The 23,151-nt window shown below is 42.6% G+C and overlaps 9 protein-coding genes across 9 annotated transcripts; 4 read left to right on the top strand and 5 right to left on the bottom strand.

Annotated features, from left to right (window-relative positions):
• Positions 1 to 100: 100 nt before the first annotated feature.
• IL334_006995 (uncharacterized protein) lies at positions 101 to 4,430 on the bottom strand (the record flags this gene model as incomplete). Its single annotated transcript, XM_062938690.1, has 7 exons — positions 101 to 606; positions 679 to 1,290; positions 1,350 to 1,437; positions 1,505 to 1,722; positions 1,792 to 3,731; positions 3,803 to 4,031; positions 4,088 to 4,430. 7 exons carry the CDS (start codon positions 4,428 to 4,430, stop codon positions 101 to 103), a joined length of 3,936 nt encoding a protein of 1,311 aa, XP_062794741.1.
• A 985-nt stretch (positions 4,431 to 5,415) lies between these two features.
• On the bottom strand, positions 5,416 to 7,317 carry IL334_006994 (uncharacterized protein; the record flags this gene model as incomplete). Its single annotated transcript, XM_062938689.1, has 1 exon — positions 5,416 to 7,317. One exon carries the CDS (start codon positions 7,315 to 7,317, stop codon positions 5,416 to 5,418), a length of 1,902 nt encoding a protein of 633 aa, XP_062794740.1.
• Positions 7,318 to 7,584: 267 nt separating this feature from the next.
• On the top strand, positions 7,585 to 10,869 carry IL334_006993 (uncharacterized protein; the record flags this gene model as incomplete). Its single annotated transcript, XM_062938688.1, has 13 exons — positions 7,585 to 7,629; positions 7,706 to 7,720; positions 7,794 to 7,929; positions 8,020 to 8,264; positions 8,340 to 8,687; positions 8,801 to 9,328; positions 9,395 to 9,484; positions 9,539 to 9,717; positions 9,783 to 9,882; positions 9,937 to 10,233; positions 10,295 to 10,555; positions 10,615 to 10,752; positions 10,816 to 10,869. 13 exons carry the CDS (start codon positions 7,585 to 7,587, stop codon positions 10,867 to 10,869), a joined length of 2,436 nt encoding a protein of 811 aa, XP_062794739.1.
• Positions 10,870 to 11,338: 469 nt separating this feature from the next.
• Positions 11,339 to 12,205, bottom strand: IL334_006992 (uncharacterized protein; the record flags this gene model as incomplete). Its single annotated transcript, XM_062938687.1, has 3 exons — positions 11,339 to 11,774; positions 11,858 to 11,986; positions 12,126 to 12,205. The coding sequence occupies 3 exons, from the start codon at positions 12,203 to 12,205 to the stop codon at positions 11,339 to 11,341; spliced, it is 645 nt and encodes a 214-aa protein (XP_062794738.1).
• A 330-nt stretch (positions 12,206 to 12,535) lies between these two features.
• IL334_006991 (uncharacterized protein) lies at positions 12,536 to 13,447 on the top strand (the record flags this gene model as incomplete). The annotated part of the gene is made up of 4 exons (XM_062938686.1): positions 12,536 to 12,752; positions 12,817 to 13,041; positions 13,125 to 13,243; positions 13,334 to 13,447. The coding sequence occupies 4 exons, from the start codon at positions 12,536 to 12,538 to the stop codon at positions 13,445 to 13,447; spliced, it is 675 nt and encodes a 224-aa protein (XP_062794737.1).
• A 367-nt stretch (positions 13,448 to 13,814) lies between these two features.
• On the bottom strand, positions 13,815 to 15,507 carry IL334_006990 (uncharacterized protein; the record flags this gene model as incomplete). Its single annotated transcript, XM_062938685.1, has 3 exons — positions 13,815 to 13,955; positions 14,082 to 14,453; positions 14,767 to 15,507. The coding sequence occupies 3 exons, from the start codon at positions 15,505 to 15,507 to the stop codon at positions 13,815 to 13,817; spliced, it is 1,254 nt and encodes a 417-aa protein (XP_062794736.1).
• A 287-nt stretch (positions 15,508 to 15,794) lies between these two features.
• Positions 15,795 to 16,553, top strand: IL334_006989 (uncharacterized protein; the record flags this gene model as incomplete). Its single annotated transcript, XM_062938684.1, has 2 exons — positions 15,795 to 16,275; positions 16,357 to 16,553. The coding sequence occupies 2 exons, from the start codon at positions 15,795 to 15,797 to the stop codon at positions 16,551 to 16,553; spliced, it is 678 nt and encodes a 225-aa protein (XP_062794735.1).
• Positions 16,554 to 16,835: 282 nt separating this feature from the next.
• IL334_006988 (uncharacterized protein) lies at positions 16,836 to 19,181 on the bottom strand (the record flags this gene model as incomplete). The annotated part of the gene is made up of 5 exons (XM_062938683.1): positions 16,836 to 17,075; positions 17,147 to 17,360; positions 17,462 to 18,666; positions 18,727 to 18,876; positions 18,942 to 19,181. 5 exons carry the CDS (start codon positions 19,179 to 19,181, stop codon positions 16,836 to 16,838), a joined length of 2,049 nt encoding a protein of 682 aa, XP_062794734.1.
• A 378-nt stretch (positions 19,182 to 19,559) lies between these two features.
• Positions 19,560 to 22,599, top strand: IL334_006987 (uncharacterized protein; the record flags this gene model as incomplete). The annotated part of the gene is made up of 6 exons (XM_062938682.1): positions 19,560 to 19,690; positions 19,773 to 19,867; positions 19,951 to 20,197; positions 20,285 to 20,420; positions 20,475 to 22,402; positions 22,464 to 22,599. The coding sequence occupies 6 exons, from the start codon at positions 19,560 to 19,562 to the stop codon at positions 22,597 to 22,599; spliced, it is 2,673 nt and encodes an 890-aa protein (XP_062794733.1).
• Between the last annotated feature and the right edge of the window lie 552 nt (positions 22,600 to 23,151).

The raw sequence follows: 23,151 nt of genomic DNA, 5'->3' as shown, positions 1-23,151 counted from the left end.
GAAAAGCACCAAATGGTACGGTATCGATGCATACAAATTCACTACAGTACAACATGATGACAATATGAGATAGATTTCAAAACGTACAACAATATTTTCATCAATCTTCACTGCCTTTACTCAAAGCATTCAATCCGTTAATCGCAACATCCAATATTCCTTCCAAACCAGAAATAATTCCCCATCTACTTTGAATCAAACAACCAAGATTATATATCACTTTACTTACTTCATCTTCAATGTCATTCTCCTTCTTGTTAGACGGATGACTGTATTGGTGTATCTGTAATATATGATATAATTTAGATTGGAATCTATCTTTTGTTGGATGGGAAAGCATAAATGATTTTATTGGATATATCGTTTCTGTCCCTATTTGACTCGATGATTTTAGGTCTAACGGTATTCGTATCAAGGGCAAAGTAGTCAAATGGGCCGATAAGGAGAGATCAATTAATCTTGAATTATGATCATTTAACGTCGATGATGGGATGTTAGCTAAGCCTCTTGGCCTAGGAATGTTATCTTCGCCGTCTTGTTTGTATGAGTTGTCCACTGTAAGAAGTGTGAATCGCATTTGTGAGTCTTGTAAAGCCTTTCTCCAAGCTGATATATCTCATTGTCAGCGTTGAGTATTACGAAACACAAATGCAAGAAAGGCACGGAGCAGCAGCTCACATTTCAGTTCATCAGCTTCAATGGTTCCTACCCTGATCATAATCATTTTACACTCAATAAACCATTCATCAGCTATTCTTTGACTCCACGTCTTGATTTTGTTGATTCTATCATTCCACGATGATCCGTTTGTTCCTGTCCAGACTTTGGTGGTAGACGATTCACCCAAATCATCAGCGATAAAAGCGATCATCAAGTCTAAATCTTCATGAATGGTATAAGACAAGATGACCGAGCGATGATTATTCATCACATCATATGATCGAAGAGGCCATGCCATGCTAAATTCAGGTTGGGGAATCTCGTTTCTGGCCAGGGTGAACACTTGTCGAGTGACCGTCTTGTCAGATGAAGAGGCCATCTGCAGATTGTATGGATCGGATACCGATCTTGGAGCTATCTCTTTGATAACCTCAGGAAGTCGATTATACACCTCGAACGCAATATCTCGGAAATGTGACTGGGTCGAAGCGTGCTGGGGAATTGAATGGACAATTCTGGATGAAGGTTGCGAATAAGTGGTGCTGAATATTGTTCTGCAAGAGTCGATGTTCGTGGAAGGGAGAAGAATGTATATGACAGAGTTAGTTTGGGCATGATCCAGTAGGTTGACTAATTCGGGAGAGACAATTCAGTCAGCCTGCAAAGAAAGTCTGGGGCAAATCACTTACTAGGTGATTTAAGATCAGCTGGCAAAGATATAATACCAGCATTTTGACCGCCAGTATCTGCCAGCTCATGTTTTCCGAGGCGTAATTGCTACGAGAGAGGTATAAGCTACGCGAAACCAGAACGTTCAGGAAAGAAGGGGAATGGGTAAACGGACCTCCCAAACTTGTGTTATCCCCGATACCACTTGCATTGCCCTCTCCCTGGCTTCGTGATTGTCTTCACAGTAGATTACTACCTCTGCATTCTTGTTTCCGCCTTGAGGCTGAAGACCTAGCTCTGACCAATAGTGAAGTGAAGGGATCGAAAGGTTGACAACATAATTGTGATAACCGGTAGAGATTTGAGGTTGAGGGAGTTTACGTATTTTGCTGTCTACTCCAGCGACGTTCTGATCAGCTCATCTGTCCATAAAGTCTCGAAGATAACACAAGCTAAGCTTACCTTTACTTAGATCAGACAGTGCTATGCCACCTTCAATCAATGGCAACCTGATTCTCGCACGTCCAGGTATATAGCCCAATTCCGACCAGTGACCGATCTCTCTCAAAGCTCTATTACCGATCAACTCGTTTACAAACGTCGTCAAATCGACTCCCTTCAGCAAATCCCTCTTGTCCCAGTCTTCTGATGCTGTAGGAGGAAGTACCATATTATCTCTGTTCCAAGACGGATTCCACTCCTTAGCTAATTCTTTGACTTTATCAGTCTCGTAAATGAGGTAAAGCCATTCAACCCCTATACACCTGGTACCTCCAAAGTCAATCTCATGTCCTTCAGAAATCTTGATTTCAGGTTTGGCTACGTCTTCGTCATCGGAGATATAGCTCGATTCAGGTGTCGGAGGGCCAGTGTACTCTTCTTCTTCATCAATCTCGGAGACTTCTTCTTCCATTTTCCAGTCATCCGCATATGTCAGATTAGTACATTTAGTTGGTTGAAGTCGCTCTACCAGGTCCCAGTTGAGACTTGAAGGGGTGGGGGCAGGACTTGGAAGAGAATACGGGAATGGAGAATCGGAAACGGGGAGAAGTACAAGCGGGGAAAAAGAAGGCGGTATCAGGTCTGTACTAAATGAGCTTGACTTTACACGCGGAAGTATAATGTTAGGAATCGGTGACAAAGCTAAGTCCTGGTGCGCAGTGGGATCATGGGCAGGCTCGGGCATCGATGTACTGGCTTGCAGCTGTTCGTCACGATTGGTGTCGGGGATTGGTTGATTGGGCGGATGTCGAGATGAGGCAAGAGGAGATCCGGGATCTTCAGTGAAAATAGCATCTTGATTCTCATCCATTACAATGGGGTGAGGTCTCACCTCTTCGAGACTTGCAAGTGGTAGAAGATCCTTGTAATTATCGATTTCCATATGCTTCTCCTCTCTCTCAGTCGTGTTCTCCTGCAATTTATCGAGTTCTTCTAGCGTATCTCCCGGCTCCGCTATTGTCATTTCATCTGTTGGCGAATCGAAAAAAGCGAAATCAGCTTCAGTAACCAATTCTTCTTTCGGCTCAACGCCGTTGTTGCCATTAGTGGGATTCCGAGAGCGTATTTGGTTCTCAGCATTACCTGAATCATTTTCATCTGGAATCGATATTGCTTCAATCGGAGTATCTACTTTGTCCGCATGTATATGTATATGAGGTGAATTCGGAATTGAGTTTGAATGTTCAGAAAACAGATCATCCAAATCACTCTTTTCCGATGTACCGCCATCTTCGATATCATTGAAGTCGTTTCCATTGACAGTTTCGTTTTCTGGATCAGCGGTGATAGTTGTAGATTCAGTATCCATATTGACATCCTCTTCATCTATTTCTTCATCTTCGATCTCCTCAACCGGCTCAGGCTCTTTGTAAGTCGACAAGAAGTCAAATAATCCAGTTGATAAATCCAGTAATTGTGCCGATTCAGGTTGAAGAGGTTTTATCAATGGTTTGGTATAGTGAGGAAGGTTGATGTTGAAATAAGGATGAGAAAGGTGAGTTGGCCATATGGTCAGAACTCCATTGGACGACTGCCATTTATCTACTATTTGCCGAGATGTCAATTTACCTTTGGATGAAGAAAGGTCAACAATAGGAACCCAAAGTATTGACCAATCACTGTAAGTTTCGCCTGATAATTGACAATGAATTCGAGCTTCCGATTGCCCATGCTTCCATACATGACCCAAAGCGGACTCAAAAGTCGAGATGAGATGTGACTCTTGTGCTGAGGTAGGGTGAAAAGGTGATATGAGGAACGCTGGCATACCAAGAGGAGAAAGAAGCAGAGGTGTAGGTGAGATGGAGATTGTGGTGGACGGAAGGGTTGTAGAACGGATTGAGAGTAGAAGTTTCTCTGAGGTAAGAGGGCGTATAGTAGTTCTCAAAGAAGGTTGCACACTGTAAGACAACCGATCACAAAAGCTTGTCAATACAGCCAATCAAATGAAATAATGAGAATTCCAACTTACCCAAAATTAGGGTACAAGGATATCCTGCTACCCCTATTCCATGCTAATTTCTCAACGACAGCACTCGCAAACAGGTTCAGATATCTGTTCGTGTCCTCCGACGTATCCAGTGACACATTACAAGAAAGCGAGTCAGGAACTTGATTGTCAAGGCAGGAAATCTCATGTCCATGTTTTGAGCAAGTGATGAGCTGGGATATTGCAAGTGGTGGTAATGAAGGTGATATTTCTGGAAAAAGTCTTCGTCTCAGCAATCCCTCAAATACGAAATCATTAGGTACTTACCTTGAAGCGCTTCGAAAGTCTCAGATCGTTCATTTTCAATGGAGAAACACCATAGTGTCTTCGTATCGCCAGCTTCAGCTGTAATTATAGCACAAGGCCTTTCAAGAATTCTAGCGACAGGGATATCCTCTTCTACTGAGTTATCATTGATCGTCCGCCAAGCTTTCTCCGTCGGGTCCAATATAACATCTCGAAAGACTGATGGTCCAGCTTGATTTGCTTCTTCCGCTTGTCTATAGCGACGTATATGGATATGTGTATCGGAAGAGGGAAGGTCCAAAATCCATTGACCGGGGATAACGGTTGATGGTCGAGGTGGATTACCACCTAGATAATCGGGCATTTCAACTGTTCGACGAGGTGAAAAGCTATATAAATGCTGTGAGGAGGAGGTACGACATGTTGTTTTCGCGTCGAGCGTGATCTAGTGTCACGAGTAAACTGATTTTTCATGGACGTTGTACTGATATGTTCCTCTTTTTCTTGTCAATAGATGGATATCTATCAATACTCGAGTGAATATATACACTACTACCTTCATGCGGGGCTCCATTCAACTGTTCAAGTATGACTGAAAGCGGGGAAAATCCCCATTGATATGTGAATTGTGGCACTTGAGACTCTGTTCCAATAGCATCGAATGGATGACAGTCCCATAAGGGTTGCAATGAGGTGTAGAAGAGTCCGCACGACGAAGCAGTATATGGAATGAATCTTGCATAAATGCGTATCTTAAAGCTAAATATATCACCTACCCAGTCAATCAAGTACTGAACCTTTTCCCGTCCACCCATCAATCCGCTATGAAGGATGAATGTGGTTCACCGGTAAGTCACACAAATCAACGGACCTACCAGGTCTAGGAAGACCCTGCCGACAACTTCCTCCAACACTTACCCTCACAAGGAGGATGTAAGCGGTCCGGTTCTTCGTTCCTTTCCCACATTTCAGAAAGGTTTAGGGTATCCCATATTCCTCCATCCCCATACCCGCGCATGTGAATCGCCAAGCCAAGGATTCAACAAACGTGACGAAAGTCTCCTGCCAATGGGCAAAGTACGTCTTTCGAACGAAACGAACAATGACAACATATGAGGCCGATAGTCGAAAGCAAATACCGTTGTACATATCGTCATATTGTGATGGAGCAAATCCGCCTGACTGTTGTTATCCCAGTATGTGTATTGCTCTCCCCCCTTACACCGTCTGCGCTCTGCGCTCTGCCCGCGCTCTCTTCGCCACGTTTCCACCTCTCACTTCGTCACCTGATACTCTCATCCTCGTCCGCTCCTCATCTTGACTCGCGGACGCTTTCCATCGTCCTTTCCTCAATCGAGTTCTAGGCCATCAAACACATCTTCTCTTCCTAGTTTCTGTCTGGCTCTCCAGAATATCTTTTCAGCGTCTTCAGTGAAGCCAGTCTTGATCAAAATAGCGACTAAACCCCGATAAGTCCTTTGGCCAACCACTCCTTGAGTCTCGATCTGAGACAGTAAAGCCCAGAGCTTCAAGGTCTGTCTTCTGCCAGCCAAGGCGTATAAAACAGCCGCGTAGCCTTGTTCTTCAGGTACTATTCCCGCTTCTGTCATTCTTCGCAGAGCTCGGAGTCCAGCCAATGATCCACCGTGATGTGTGAGTTCTCTCAGGAACGTAGCGTGCGTGGTGGCATTCGGTCGAAGGGAAGGCGGATATGACAAAGAGGAGTCGATATAATGGGCATGGAAAGATTGGATAGGTCTGTATCTCGGTAGAGGTAGTGTATAGAGTAGCGAAGGGATCAGTGAGGTTATTACTTGTATCGTAGGATACGACTTCTCTTGAGTTTTGGATATCGAAGTTTGTATTTGTTTCAATTTAAAATGATCTGGTAATCCTGCCCAAATGAAGTTCTCTCTAAAGAGTTGCACGACTTCGTCATGACTCCCATCACGCTGCAAGTTCAGCATTTCGGCATGTAACCATATTCGGCTCTTTACGGTAGGGTATTTTCTTGCTCGGTGAAGTGAGGGTGGATGAGTGAACCGAGATTTGAAGCGTTCAAGTAGTGTTGGATGTTCATGTGTGATCAGTGGATGTGATAAAGCTCGAATGAGTGTAGACATTTCTGTCGGGGTGGGAAGATCGGATAATGCGGCTCGAATGCGTTTGACCATGTCTGTAGAATCATTCAAATGTAACGTTGAAACTCTTTCTACTGTGATATCCTCCAATTCCTCGTTGATGATTTTTTGAGTTATCTCGTCCCACTCCCCTTGCATAGGTTTGTTCTCCACCAGATGTCTAGCTTCATCTTTCCATCCTGCAATGATCAATTTTCTCAGATATGATCCCCACCATCTAACATCTTGTGATCTGACTACTTCTTCTTGGTATTTAGCTCGTTCTGTTTCTGATATTCCGGACGTAGTGAATTTCCAATATGTATTGATTGCATTTTCCAATATCTTCTTTGAATGTTCAGGTGGAAAAGCGAATGTTAAATGTGGTAATAAGGGAGGTAAGAGGGTGGGCAATAAACCTTTCCTTCCCATTAGAATCAAGAAAGCTTCCAAAAATTCAGGATCATGTCTATAAGATCCGTTCACATTAACAAATAGATCTATTACAGGTTCCCAAACGGTTTTCAGACCTGGATGATTCGATGTCGGAGGTCTATTAGGATAAACGTTGAGCCATAATAATGCTGTTTTATGATCACCCATCTTAAATGCTTCTAAAGCAGGATTTAAATAATCATGTCGATGTTGTATCCTGATTGAATGTCCCAGTTTTGACATTTGAACTCTTTGATTATGTGAAAGTATTTCCTGATATATCATCAAAGCATCTTTGTATCTTGCTTGAGCTACCAACCGATAAATGGGATCACAAAATCTTGATTGGGGTGGTAATGTATTTTCATGGGGGAATAACGTAGGCCAAGGTATTGGCTCTGGATCGAATTGTCTATTTGGTAAAAGTAATGATGCGGTAGCATATTCATCTGATTCAGATTCAAGGAATGAAGGGTTATGAAGTAGTTGGGATTGAAGTGTATCAGGTCTCTCGACAGTGAAGGGTGAGGAGGATGTTGAAGCTGTTGCTGACGAAGATGAAGATGATGATGATAGTGAAGGGGTGTCCGCATCTCGAACTAAAGCAGCCGTTGATGCTAGTCGATGTTTCAAGGCTGGCCGTTCATGCAGCACCAAACGAAGCACATGGAGTGCATTTCGCGATCCGTTCTGCATTGCTGTCGTATGTTGTTTGTGAAGTTAAATTAGTAGAACGAAGAATGGAAAGAAAAAGAAACAACGAGGATGAAAATAACTGATTTCGGATGATTTGGCCGAGATCATTTCTCAAAACGTGACACCGTCATCCACCGTATTATCATCATTCACTTTTCTATCTTATACATCAGTCATATCTCATCCCTCATCGCTCATCAATCATCGATTGGGAGATCAGACAACCCTCGTAAACACCCGGAGAGGTAACATCGATCGTTGGCTACAATGGCGATGTCAATGGGAGCTGCACGTAGGGGTAAACCAAAGATTGTGAGTGGTCCATCTCGTCAACGCTATGGCAATTTGCCGTTTTAGCTGATTGAATGCGATCTTTTGTGTCAAATAGCGACCCCCCAAAAGAGTGAGTCGAATCCAGTCCTCTTCTCCGAGTGAGTTCCAGAAATTACCAGGAGCTCATGTACTTCGATGCATAGCCTACATCTGAAACCCCTATCAAAGATACATGGTCAAAACTTGCTCATGCTATACGAGAAATCCAAAATCATAACGCGTCCAAGTTATCATACGAGGAACATTATAGATATGGGTACAATATGGTTTTGCACAAACGTCAGTCTGGATTATTTTCCCTTCAAGGCCTGACTTGGTCCTTACTGTGTCGACGAATGCTGACTCGTAATATCACAATTGCAACTGTAGACGGTGATCAGCTGTATAATGGAGTTAAAGCACTGATATCGGAACATCTTGATCGTTTAGCAGAGGAAAAGATTGTCCCTACTTTTCCTAGATCTGGTGGGACCAGAGGAGCAGGGAAGTTGGGTGGGGGAGCAGAAGCTATAGAAAGAGCATTAGAAGGTGATAGGTTTTTAAAAGCTATAAAGAGTGCTTGGGAAGATCATACTGGCTCAATGAGGAAAATTCGGGATATACTGAAATACATGGTGAGCTATCTTCTCCCCTTGTGCTAGTCACTATAATGATGTTTGGTCTGTCACTGATGCAGTCTCATGGAATAGGATAAGGGATACTCGACCGCGAATGGATTACCACTGATATACGATGTTGGATTAACGTTATTCCTATCACACATAATACGATCATCAAAACACCCAATCCACACACACCTGATTTCGACCTTACTGTCTCAAGTACAACTTGAACGTGACGGAGAAACGATCACACGGTCGACAGTGAGAGAATGTACGGACATCCTATTAAGATTGAACGTACCTGAGAGGGAAGGTGGAAAGACTGTCTATGTGACCGATTTCGAGCCTGAATTCTTAAGGAGAAGTGCAGAGTTCTATGGATTAGAAGCTGTCGAAGAATTGGACAAGAACGATGCTGCTCAGTATCTTAGAAGAGTAAGTTGATACCTCTACCGTCATCCCTTTACGCGAACTCTGCGGTTAGTCTTCATAGTGGAGCTACAGTATGTGAGAACTAATTCAATCATCATTGGTTACTGGTTCTACAGGTTGAACGACGATTAGCAGAAGAAGCAGATCGTACCGTTCATTATCTCTCTACAACCACACATCCAGCATTGCAAGAACTACTAATCGCCAATCTGCTAACGCCACATCTACAAAGTGTACTCGACATGCCTGGATCAGGTTTGGTCACAATGTTGGATTCCGATCGATTACCTGATCTACGTCGACTATACACCTTATATCTCAAAGTCCCGAAAGACGAAGGGAAAACAGCGTTAAGGACAGCTTTAAGAGCAGATATCGAAGAACGTGGAAAAGCCGTAAATGAAGGTACAATCGAAAGGAATGATGCTGGACCATCAACCGCTACTATTGGTCAAGATGATGAAGATGATCCAAAAGGTAAAGGAAAAGCTAAATCCAGCTCTACCTCAGCTTCGCCCATTTCAAACGCGATAAATTCAGCTTTAAGATGGGTTCAAGATGTTTTGGATTTGAAAGATAAATTCGACGGTATATTGGAAACTGCTTTCATGGGTGATAAACAAGTTCAAGTATCAATCAATGAAGTCAGTTTAATCTGCTGTCAGCATACCACGTTAGACCAAGAAAAAGCTGATAAACTGTATAAATAGGCATTCCAATCTTTCATCAATGCTAATCCACGTGCACCAGAATACCTTTCGTTGTTCATAGACGAGAATCTCAAAAAGGGTACTAAGGCTGTCAGTCATTTGACTATAGTTTCGTAAGATCAAGCTGACTCTGCTTTTTCGTAGAGATCGGACATTGAAATAGAATCGGCTCTGGAGAAAACAATCGTTCTATTCAGATTTTTATCAGACAAAGACAAGTTTGAGCGATATTACAAAAACCATCTTGCTAGAAGATTATTATACGCCAGAAGTGCAAGTGATGATTCTGAGAAACAAATGGTCACCAAGCTGAAGATGGAGATGTGAGTTCTACTCAATTCAGAAATCGTGTAAAAATAACTTATTTTGCATTGATTGTTTGTTGTAGGGGATTCCAGTTCACACAGAAACTAGAAGGAATGTTCACGGATATGAGGCTAAGTAACGAGTCGGCAAATTCGTTTAGAAATTATCAGAATCGCCATGGAGTAAGTGTTCCATTTTGATCACCACACTTTTAGCTGATTGCTTTTTCTTGCTAGACAATATCTATCGACCTCAGTGTGAACGTTCTCACAGCTTCTTATTGGCCTCAACCCATAGTCGCAACATCAACCTGTACTTTCCCATCAGCATTGCAACCTGCCATGGAGACGTTCCAAAAATACTATGATTCTCGACATTCAGGTAGAAGATTGACTTGGCAAGGTAATCTAGGAACTGCAGATGTTCGAGTTAGATTCAAAAATAGATCACATGATCTGAATCTATCTACTCATGCTTTGGTCGTTCTGTTACTCTTTGAGGATAGTAAAGCTGGAGATTCGTTATCTTATTCTGTAAGTCAATGCTTCACACAATCCTATCTTCATGAAGTCTCTTATGCTAACGTTTCTGTAGGAAATAAAATCATCGACAGATCTTCCTGATGCCGATCTCATACGGACACTTCAATCATTGGCTTGTGCCAAATTTAGAGTGTTAAGCAAAATTCCAAAAGGAAGAGATGTGAATCCTTCGGACAAATTCGAATTCAACGAGAGCTTCACATCGCCTTTAGCTAGAATCAAGATTATGCAAGTTGCAAGTAAGGTTGAAAGTGTCAAAGAGAGAGAAGAAACCCAGGAAATGGTTGATGAAGAACGAAAACATCAAGTTGAGGTGCGCTGAGGCTTCTGTTGCTGCGAATCGAGAAGCTAATGTGATGTGCTTCTTCATAGGCGTGTATAGTAAGAATAATGAAAGATCGAAAGACAATGTCACACAACGACTTGATATCTGAAGTTGCTCATCAGTTGTCGTCACGGTTTAGTCCTTCAATGTCGTTGATTAAGAAGAGGATTGAGGGCCTGATAGACGTAAGTGTTGTAACGCAACTCTTGGGTCTTAGAAAGCCATTACTGAAACGTGTATCTCTGCAGAGAGAATATCTGGAAAGAACGAATGATATGGGCTCTTATCGATACCTGGCATAGACGGTTCAGAAAAATGAACATGAAGGCAAGAAACGTTTACTTGTATCGCACAGAATGTTTGGGAGGAGTTCAGGTCAAATCATGATTCAAACACATTGTCAGTCTGCATGGAGAATTTTCAAGCTACACAGCATAAGACCGCATAATGTCGATGGACACATACAAGTCAATCCAGAGTTCGGATCATAACATGTAACAACACGTACTTTGTATGCATATCATTATCGTCATGATAAGCACCACTCTCAGACTGTTGCCATCGACACCTAGTACGTCGTTTCGATATAGGGCGAGTTCGTGCATCCAGTCGGGAATAGTTCACAAAATTGAGAGCTGGAATAGACAATGCATTTGATCACTAGGATACATGTCTGGCCCCCCTTCAGAATTTACAATGTTCATCCAAATCTACGTCGGATATCTACTCTACAATCTTGAAACATTCTTAATCTATTGAATCTTACTCTATCTATTCTACGATATCACCGAATAAAGCGAAATCTATTATTTGCAAACTTTCCACTGCTCTTTTAAACCATTCTTCGACTTTTTCTCTTTCTATATTCCCAACTCCAGATTCGTCTGACAAATTAACATTGACACTCAAAACCAAATCCGCTTTTTTCTTCGTTCGTTCGCTTCCACTTTGTTCAAGCCATATCCTCCATAACCCCACTCCAATCCAAACTTCATCAGGAGAATCACTCTCATGACCCGGTCTAGGTGCACCGGAAGCGTCATGAGAGAATTTATGTATACGTTGGATACCACTTAACGTTATAGGACTAGGTGTACTGGCACTTTCTAGTGGCGATGGTTTAGATGGTATCGTTGATGTTGGAGCGGCAGTCAATATTGTTGACTGGAGTGAGGCGTTGTCATGAGCTATTGAAGAGAAGTGAAATCTAACATGATAATCGAGGTCAGCAGACGGGCTTCCTACCTCTTGTCGAGCGGTTGGAGCATGGATCATGCGGTTGTCACATACTTGATCGCTTCCCACAAATCTGTACTTGCCAATCCATCTTCGACCATCCCTAATACCTCTAAGACAACCGCTGTGTCCGAGGTGGAAGACAAGAAGACTTCTTGATTATCAGGGATTTGGCGTAGATCACTAATTGTCAGATAAATTGCGTTCGATCGTGAAGCAATTGGATGAATTGGCATAGAGAGCATGAAGTAAAATCAGCTTTCTCCAAGCATATGAGGTATTTTCGGTGGAATTATTTCCTCGAAGTGAAATCACAACTGACCTGGCATCGATGTAATCTCTTGGCAGATCTAGTGCTATAGCACCTCCGAAGAGCTCTCTTGGGCCTAGTGACGTACTCATCGTCCTTGTTTTCCGTTCTGATCTGGTGAGCTTGACAAGAGTCTACGAGATTAATTCTGTAAGGTTATAGGCTGTCTTCGACTTCATCAGTCCTATATCTTCATTTCTATTTTTATACTTGTCACCATCTCAATTCCTTTACGAGTCATTTAAACTGTTTTGGCAGAAAGCCACGTGTCATCGATCCCGAAAGAGCGTTTCCGTCGGGATATATTGTGTACGCGTTCATGCGGATACGATTATCTCAATCAAAGCTGGTGATGTAGGTGATCTTGATGATGTTCAGCTCACTTAATTTACCTATACTTCACCAACATCAAAGGGAATATCATGCCGGCAGCTGAATCTCCCTTGCTTCCGCTGGATATAAGAGTACGAACACTCGAGGCTCAGTTATATGGGGTGCCATCATCGGTTCTCGATCACATCCCACTTGAAGGAAAAGGACAAACACCGATACCAGCAATTAGGAGATTGAGGGAAGCTGAAGACGTCTTCGAAAGGTTAGGAAATGAAAGCGAGGGATTGAAGCGGCTTCTGGAAGGATGTAAGTGCTACAGTTTAGCCCGGTGCTCGAGGAGAATAAATGCTTATCGCCGAATGGAGAATAGATAACCAGTACCTACCTCTGTTGACCTTATCGAATACCAGCACTACTTCTAACGCAGAAGATCACGGAGAGGAAAATCCTGTCACAGAGTCAGATCTATTACCAGATCAAGTGAAACTCGTCATGGTATTAGAAGCTTTCCAAGATATAAAAGGAGCAGAAAGGGATTTGAGAGAAATTGAATTGTTGAAACAACGAGGTGCGGAGGGAAGTGGTCAATTAGAAGGTCGGTGAACTGCTTTCCTCACATCTTCAGGACAGTCATCCAACGACATAAACTTATTATTCGTGTTCATATCTCCCCTCCAGAGTTATTACCATTCAAGCCAAGTTTGATAAAAGCCATCAATGAAAATCAAACTCGTTCAGACGAGCTATTGAAGGCGAGAAAGGACGTAGCTTCCTTGTTGACCAGGTATAACGATTTCGTGAGTACCCGATTTCTTCACAAGAATGCGTGTTCGATGGAAAGTATGGACTAAGTCGCTGTTCTCTGTGTGGATGTGCGGTGAATCTAGACGTCAACAGCGTCCGATATGTTTATCGATTTACATCATCAAATACGATTCTTGGAAGATAGAGTAGCTAGACTAGAAAGGAGGAAGAAGAAAGAGATTGAAGGCAGATTCTAGTCTTGGGCGGACTCTTTTCAGATGATAAAGATATAGCTTGTTGTAATACTTTGACATTGATGTTGTACATATTCCATTGCATAATGGTTCTTTACCAATTTTGTCGTACATCAGCGGCAGTGAGGTGTTCAGGTGTTGACATGATGCATGTCGTATTGATGACAGATAACACTTTCATAGAGGGCTGATACAATTTAGCTGTTTGTTCTGCTGTTCGGATTCTGTCTGCTGTCTGTCCCATCATAATCGGACCCCCCGCTGATTCGCTCTCGATCCTCCTTCACCCTCCCCACTTTCCCCCTTCCCCCTTCCTCCTTCTGCCCGCTCCTGTCCATCCCATCCATCCCCTCCCCCTTCTCCCCGACGCCTAGTGGTCATCTTCGTCTTCTCCGGGGCAACCTCCAGGACCCTCCATCTCTCCGTACGTTGCATACTTGTAGGCACACCAGAAGCAGAACAGATATTCGTGTCGAAGCTGATCTACCACGAACTGCAAATAAGTTGCGGGCTAAGAACGGAAGGCAGCATTAGTCTTAAGTCTATGTCCGATTACGAGGAGCGTACTGCCCAAAATTCTCCTGGACAGTTCTTCGGACACAGAATGATATCCTATTCAGAAGGGCAGGCCACTCACATCCATTGAAAGAACTCTCTTCGCGCCCTGTACATGCTCTTGCCAATTCACCCCTCGGTACTCATCATCCTTCTGCTTATCTAGCTTCTTCGCCTCGGCCAGACTTTCATCTTCTTGAGCTAGACCAAACCTTATCACCCCTTCATCATTGTCCTCTTCATCTCCCGCTAGAGTAGATAGCATATCTTTTCTCATTTGTTCTCGTAGTTTCTCAGCTGCACTTAAATTACTTTCCCTTTCAAACCCCTCAACAGCGGTGGAGGATTCAGGTTCAGGAGAAGGTGAATATGCTTGTGCGGGATAGACTATCTTGAGTAAAGGTTTCGGCAAGGTGGTGAGTGGTGAAAAAGGCACAATGTGAAGCGGGTGAAACTGTATATTATACAATCAATCAGCTCGTTGTCTCTGCTTTCGACAATTCCGGTCGGAAATCTTTGCCGGCAGGAGGAAGATTAGTGGAAAGGAGGAGGGAAGGGCATGGTGCAAGGGGAGGGGGAAGGGGAAGAGGGGAGATGTGAAGGAAGCGAGAAGCAACGCGATCGAGTCGAGGGTAGGACCAACGGAGGGGGAAGATCAGAGAAGGGGGACAGAGCAAGGGAAGGAGCCAACACAGATGCAAGGCAGGGCAAGGAGCGAGGAGCGCATGACCCAAAGTCTCAAGAGAATTCTGATGCCATCAGCTCACCTTTATGCCTTTCTCTTTATCATATTCCACCAATTTCTCTCTTGCAGCTCTACCTTTTCTCTCTCTTTCCCTTTCTGTGTATTCTGCTCTCTGCCTATCTCTAAAACCTTCAGTTTGTTTACCTAATCTTTCCAACTTTTTCTCATCCAAAGCATCTGGATCTCTCCCAGAGGTAGCTTTAGGTAATGGTGGAGGAGAGGGTGACCTTGCTGTCAGACCTCTTCTACCTGACCACATCGATATTCTGATAGGTTCAATCCTGGAGCTTGACCCAATCCCATTTGCGATCCCTCTTTTCGGTCTGTCCTCATCTTCCTCTTCTTCTTCCTCGTCTCCCGGAAGAAATTTCGGTCTCTTGGCGTTATTCTTCATACCTTTCTCTTGTGGTTTGGCATTAAATTGCGATGCAGAAGAATGTGGAGGAGGAGATGATCTTTTTTTACCTAAAGATTCACCCACGTTCCAGCCCATTTTCTTCATTAATCCCATAGCTACACCACCACCACTTCCACTGGCAACAGCATCAGGTTGTTCAAACAGACTTTTAGATAATCCTTCTCGTCTCCTTTCTTCTTCCAACTGTTTAAGTGGAACTTGATTTTTAGATTGTCCCTTTCTCATCGACTTCAATTGTTGGGAATTGCGCGATTCACTATATGATTTCTTATTTGAAGACGACGAAGAAGACGGCAAATTCAGTAAGAACTTGTCTGACATGAAATCATCTTCGGAGTCTGACATTTCGCTAATTACTCTCTGATCTAGTCAGATTACGAGTTGTCGATGATAAAGGTTAAGAAAACACAGGAATTCGCTTTAGAATCAAGATTGACGCAACTGAACATCTTTGGTCGGATTCTCGCCAAAGATCAACAAAGTTCCGACGGAAAAAGAGCGCTCCGTCCCTCCGAGAATTCATTTCAACATGAATTTGTTAACCATCCTCCCTCCTTGTTCTCAACAGATACTTGACTGCATGTCCCCATGACGACAACCTCACGACTTTGGGAACCACTAGAATTGTCAACATGTCGCCTTCTGATCTGAATTTGACATTATCGCTGTCTGCACCATCCTTTCATCCCATACTTTCCCTTCACGTCCAACCGCCTAGTTCCCTTCCTCTCACTTGCAGCCTACAAGCTCGACTATCACTGAAAATGCCCGACGAGATATTCGTCGATCCAGATGAGATCGGAGACAAGTTCGCTGGATCCGCTGTTACCTCTTGGCAAATAACAAACGCAGGTACCGCCGACAAGGGAAAGGGGAAAGTTAAGATTGATATTGAACGGCCAACTCGCAAAACAAGCTCGGAAGGCTTGAGTGTGTTAGAGCTGATTTTGGTTCCAAGAAAAGCGTCGGCATGGAATGAGGAGCTGGACGAAATATTAGTATTGGACGTACCGCTACATGGAAGATATCTAGCTCCTTCCGAGAAAGGGGAAACATCCATCTTGTTCCCAGAGTCTGATGGGGAGATAAGAGGTCAATGGACATGTGATTCAAGTACGTTAAGTTTTTGCCTATTTGATCCCAAAGAATGTCTTCGACTGGAAATCGTACACACTAATGTTCGACGTCCATTAGATACACAATCAGTATTACCAAACCTCAATCCTTTACCTGTTGAAATCACGTTACCAACTGGTAAACATTCTCATCAACACCTTGTCGAACTAATAACCCCTCTATGTATATGGTCAGGCTGGGCTTGGTTGGTTTATAAGATGCTAAGATTACGAGGCAGAGTCTCGATTCTAGGTAGAGCGAAAAAGGACATTTGATCTGTCTGGATCATGTCCCCTTGATAGATGTGTATATATGTATATATATGTTATGTTGTATCATCTTATTATATATGAGCATGTACGTATGACTTACTCCCTTGTATCGGAACAGTTTCTTAAGGAAAGAGAATCATAAATACATTTACAGAAATAAAACCTCACAAACTTCAAGCCGAATTCAACAATACAATAACAGCTAATCAAGATAGAAGACACCCAAAAATAAAGATCACCCTTTCTCACACCGCAGCCCTTTTCCACGGGGGTCGAATCTCATGACTATCTACCTACAGGTCCAGAAACACTTCTGCCTTTCCCGCCTACACTACTTCTTGATACCGTCAATCTTCCCCCTTCAGGTTGTCTTCTCATCACTCGAGTCCTAGAAGAACTCAAGCCGTTCAGACTGCTTCCAAGAGATGAAATTGGATTGATAGATTTGTAAGCGTCATTTTCGTTTTCAAGTGTGATAACTCGATCATTGGCCATATTCAATAAATGTCTAGTCGATGCTAGTTCCTGTATTCATGGTCGAAGGAGCATTAGTCTCTCTCGTAACCTCGGAATGATCATAGATCGAATTGACTTACCTGTTTGACTAGAACCATCTCTCTTCTTACACCTTCTACATAGTTGATCTTCTGATCGCCATTATTATGTCCAGCCAGCTCCGCATTCTCGACTCCCAATCGCTCAGCTTCGTCTACTGCTGCCACTTCTCTCGATTCTAGTAGATCGTACTTCTCTTGCAAGTCAAGGTACATTTCTTCGTATTTGGCGGATTCTGTATATGCTTGTTGTAAACTATAGTAAGCCAGTCAGCCATCCATTCACTCGTACGTACAGTTTGCATCTCCTTAAATCCCGAATCAGACATAAAGGAAGGATACTGTTTTGATGCTCACTGCTGTATCTCCTCGTCAAGAGCTTCCTCGGCCGTCTTACATCGCATGACAGTCTCATTTGCTCGCTTCAGAGCTTCTCTATCTTCTCTAGCTTGCTTGTCAGATCTTTTTTTGTCTTCTTCTGCGCCTTCTATCTCCATTTTGAGATTATCCACTTGATTGCGCGTGGAAGATATCTCCATGCGCAAATCGGAGATTAGGGTAGGACAAGGTGAGTGATCTTGTTCTAATGATGAATGACGAGTTTTCAGCTCTGCGAATGAACGTTGAAGAGCTGTAAGTGTGATGTTGGATGACGTTAAAGAAGATCTAGTCTTCTCGTATTCATTGAGGAGATCATGATATTCTGCTTCAGCTAGATCCAGTCTTTCTTGATAATATGAGGTAGACAAGGTATTGTGCATTATAGCAAGATCGAGAGCTGGGATGGTAGGTAGAGTTTTGAGTGATTTGAGGGTTTCGGATGGGATATGAAGCTTAGCGAGAGCTTCACAATCCTCTCGAAGTTGTTGGCGATCGACCAACAACTCCTTCATGTTGGATTCAAGGGAATTTCTTTCTGTTTCGGATAACTTCAATTGCTCCGTCGTACTCAGTACTTCTTTTTGTGATACCCTGATTTGACCTTCTAGTATCTTTGCTTTATTTTGCCATGCGATAGCATCTGATCGCGCTACCTCATATCTCTCTTTCATCGACTGATATTCCTTCTTGCTTATCGAATCTCGATATAAAATCCTATATGCTATACTGACGTTGTCGACTAGATCTTCCATTCGTTCATTTTCTTCTTGAAGCACATCAAGCCTTTTGATCTCCTCTCGAAGGGACAAAGCTTCCTCTTCTGATTTGGAGATCTTCTCCCTGAATTCACTTTCCTTTGCTATCTCCTTACTCAAAGCAGTCTTGGTGATTTCCAATTCATGCTCCAAGACTTTAGTATGTCTCTCCATTCGGTGCTTTTCAACTTTCCATTCTAATCTCTCATCGTCGTTCTGTAATGATTGTTTCCTTGAACTACCCATCATCGCAGCTGGGAGACTCTGGACTTGTCGAAGGGAATCGACTTGATTTCTCAATTGAGCATTTTCACTCTCTAGTGTTTCTTGCGATTTGCGCAGATCAATAGTTTCTTTCAGATGGGTAGAGATGTTTTGTTGTAGCTGAGAATTCTCTGATTGTAGTATTGATATCTGCGCTTGGTACTATATATGATGTATCATTTAAGTGAATCGATACCTCGTTGGGAGGTGTTCAATACTCACCTTGGATCTTGAAGCTTGATGTCTTTTAACTAGATCAGCAAGTTTGTTTTCCAGCTCTGAACTAGTAGTTTCAACCTTATCGTTTTTTCTGTTCTCGAGATATTTGATAGTCTCATCTCTCCTCGTTATCCGCCCTCTTGCTTTCTCGAGCTATTCTCGACGGATTATCAGTTGATATATATGTAGGTTTCATAAGGGAATCTATACCGACTTACCTCTCTCGTCAATACCACCACTTCATTTCTGGTCGGTTCCTGGTCATTTTTCGTCCCTCCTGAGGATTCTTCAGCTACAGCTTTCGTTCTCCTTTGATCGGCCACGCCGTTGGATACTTTCTTCAACTTGTATTCTGCATCATGATGATAAGAAGACGATTTGAGATGATGAGCAATCTTCTCTCGGGGTATATTCACCGTTGATGATAGTCCCAAAGGAGCTCCCGAGGACGTTGCCATGTTTGTTTAATGATTGTCTTTGAGTAATCATGTAAGCAAGATCGTTGAATATATCTCCTCTTTGTTGTTGTTGTTGTTGTTGTTGTTTGTTTATCTCTGTTTTCTGTTGTTTTCACGAGGTAAGGCGCGTTGAATGAGGGTCGACCGTGGGAAAACTATCAAATCAGGATTTGATTCCGTTAGAACAGCTCTCATCATTAAAAGTTATTCAAAAAAAGTTCAAAAATGCCCCATCTCCCGGTTGAGACTTTACCTTCATCGTGAATTATTGACTGCCCAACATAATCCTCATCCGCTCCAAGATCTCCTCCAGAGTCCACTAGTCCAGCAGCCGACGACTTAACTTCAAGGAGATCTTACTAGCGGAAAGCCTCTAGAATGAAATCAAATTTTCAATTTCAGAATCTGTGTGGAACGGTATATAGACAAGGGAATGTCGTTTTTACACCGGATGGAAATTCAGTGCTGAGTCCTGTAGGAAATAGAGTATCTGTTTTTGATTTAGTCAAGTGAGTGAAATCATATTGATATTCCTTTTTTCATGAGCTACGTGGACATGTGATACTGATAGAAAAGGAAAATCTCGAATAGCAATAAATCGAGGACATTACCATTTGAAAATCGAAAGAATATAGCTTCAATAGCACTTTCACCTGATGGTAATGTTTTGATATCGATTGATGAAGGTAAGTTTCACTCATGTTCAGACTGTCTACAACCATACAATGAGATTCTTCGAAATATCAGCTGAATGCTATGACTGATCTAGATGGTCGAGCTCTCTTGGTACATTTTAGAAAAGGAACAGTTCTTCATCACATATCGTTCAAGGGAAAAGTCAATCATGTATCTTTCTCACCCGATGGGAAATATATAGCTATAACTCATGGTCATAAGATACATGTATGGAAGACACCAAGTCACCTAGTAAGGGAATTTGCACCATTCGAATTACATAGAGAATATTCAGGTCATCATGATGAAGTAACAAGTGTCTGCTGGAGCAAAACTTCAAGGTAAGTGTCGGACCATTGATGCCCTTCATCAGAATCCTTTTGTTGGACACGACTGAGAGGGAAAACTGATATGATCTCAAACAAAAGATACTTTGTCACTACTTCTCGTGATATGACTGCTCGACTCTACACCCTCAACCCACTAGAAGGATTCAAACCAAAACAATTCGCAGGTCATAGGGATGTAGTGCTGAACGCCTTCTTCTCCGAAGACGAGAAAACTGTAAGCGGATCTACATTGACCGCAAGATGAGAACAGAACTGACGAACCGTGTAGATATACACAGTCTCGAGAGATGGCGCCGTTTTTGCTTGGTCTGCTAAAAAGGGAGCTTCTGCTGAGGATTCAGATGTAGAAATGGATATCCTAGATGCTCCTTCGACTTCTGCGTCCGGTGCAAACTTAGCTCTCGAACATACGGTGGCTTATACAAGATGGGGAATATCGAATCGACACTTCTTCAATCAACCTGGAACAAAAGTTGTTTGTGCGACTTTCCACCCAAAAACATCTTTGCTCATTGTAGGGTTTTCAACTGGTGTTTTCGGTCTATGGGAGATGCCCAGCTTTACACCTGTTCACACACTTTCCATATCGAACGAGAAGATCTCTTCAGTTGCTGTGTCTGCTTCAGGCGAATGGTTAGCTTTCGGTGCAGCAAAATTAGGTCAATTGTTGGTGTGGGAATGGCAATCCGAGTCTTATGTGCTCAAACAACAAGGTCATTATTACGACATGAACACAATATCCTTCTCTCCCGATGGTCAAAATATAGCTACGGGTGGTGAAGATGGAAAAGTGAAACTTTGGAACGCAACCAGCGGATTTTGTTTCGTCACTTTCCCCGAACATACCGCTTCCGTATCAACAGTCGAGTTCGCCAAACAAGGACAAGTATTATTCACCGCTTCTTTGGATGGAACTGTTCGAGCATACGATATGGTACGATATAGAAATTTCCGAACATTCACCTCACCCACCCCAGTACAATTCTCAAGCTTAGCTGTAGACCCATCAGGAGATGTAGTATGCGCTGGATCTCAAGATTCATTTGAGATATACATGTGGTCGGTCCAAACGGGGAAATTACTTGACATCTTGACAGGACATACAGCGCCTGTTTGTGGATTAGCATTCTCGCCTACAGGTGACCAACTAGCTTCTGCATCATGGGATAGATCGATACGACTGTGGTCCGTCTTTGGTCGATCAAGAACCACTGAACCCATAACGCTATCCAGTGAAGCTACAGCATTAGCTTTCCGACCTGATGGAAAAGAAGTCTGTGCCTCGACGTTAGATGGTCAATTGACCTTTATCGACGTGGCGGAAGGTGAAATCAAATCTGTCATAGAAGGTCGAAGGGATATCTCGGGAGGTAGGAAAGTGGATGACAGGTTGACTGCAGCAAATAACGCCGCGTCCAAATACTTCAATTCCGTTACATATACAGCGGACGGAGGTTGTGTATTAGCAGGTGGATCATCAAAATACGTTGTGATCTACGATCGCCAAGAAGGAGTGATGATCAAGAAATTCCAAATATCGGAAAACTTAAGTCTGGATGGTACATTAGAAATGTTAGATAGCAGGAAAATGACTGCTGCTGGACCGATTGATTCGATCGATGAAACTGGTGATAATTCAGATTTAGAAGAAAGACTAGATAAGACATTACCTGGTGCAACAAAAGGTGATTTATCAAAAAGACGTTATAGGAGAGAAGCGAAAACGAATTCAGTTAAATTCTCATCAACTGGAAGATCGTGGGCTGCAGCTTCGACTGAAGGTCTATTGATTTACACAGTAGATGAGACTACTTCATTCGATCCATTTGACTTGTCGCTCGATCTAACACCTGAGAATATCATCAAAACGTTGGAACAAGGTGATCATTTGATAGCTTTGATAATGGCTTTAAGGTTATCCGAAAAACCATTGATTCAAAGAGTATACGAAAATATACCTCCAAGTTCAATAAGATTGATATCAAGACAATTACCCAAAGTTTATATTGAAAATCTGATGAAATTTATAAATCATCATATCGAAAATACACCTCATATCGAATTTGACTTGTTGTGGATAGCTGGAATGTTGACTTCTCATGGAAGATCAATAAAAGAACGTAAAGGTGAATTGGCGGGTACACTAAGAGGTCTAGTCAGAGGTTTGATGAATCTGGAAAGTAATGTTGCCAAATTGTGAGTCGTTTGTACATCGTTCATACCGCCATGGCAAGCTCTGATGTTGATGGTCATACAGGAGCGATCAAAATACTTTCTCAATAGATTATATCATTTCACAGATGGAAAGAAACGAAAAGATGAACACGAGTAAGAAGATCAATGGTCATTCTCGTGATGATCTGGCCGATCTAGGTATAGAGATAGATGTGTAAAAGGAGATTTGTTGCGGTATGGTACTTTCAGTAGTCCCATTTTCGATGAGAATGCATCTTCTGTCTCGACCAGGATATATAGACTACTGGCGAATCCAGTTCGTATCGTTGCACGAAAAAGATGGACAGAAAAAAAAGAGGGAAAAAAATAGATAGACGCCACATCGTGCCTTGAATTTTAATATAACTGATTATGTGGTAAGTCACCTTTTACTTTCACCTGTAATCAAATGTAAACATAAACCCCCAGAGTAGAGAAATCCCATAGATATATATACATACACAACAAGGAGAGCATGGTGGTTCAAGGAGCGATGAGCGACAGAGACAATCGGTCACGACTGCATGCATGCATAGTTGGCTTCCTTCTCTTTGCTGTTGGAGAGTGAATGTATGATTGATGTATGAGAGATTCCGATGAAATGGGAATGTTAATTTTAAGCTTTATTTTCTTTCTATTTGGGGTGAAGTGACGGGATCAAATGTGTTTTAATTGCCATCTTCACTCTCCTGTTTTGAATTGCTGCACGCCGATCACCTTCCCCCCCAACC

The sequence above is a fragment of the Kwoniella shivajii genome, chromosome 10, assembly GCF_035658355.1.
Source record: "Kwoniella shivajii chromosome 10, complete sequence".
Classification (NCBI taxonomy): domain Eukaryota; kingdom Fungi; phylum Basidiomycota; class Tremellomycetes; order Tremellales; family Cryptococcaceae; genus Kwoniella; species Kwoniella shivajii.
The sequence above is the reverse complement of the archived record's forward strand: the minus strand, read 5'-3'. Positions and strand labels throughout refer to the sequence as shown.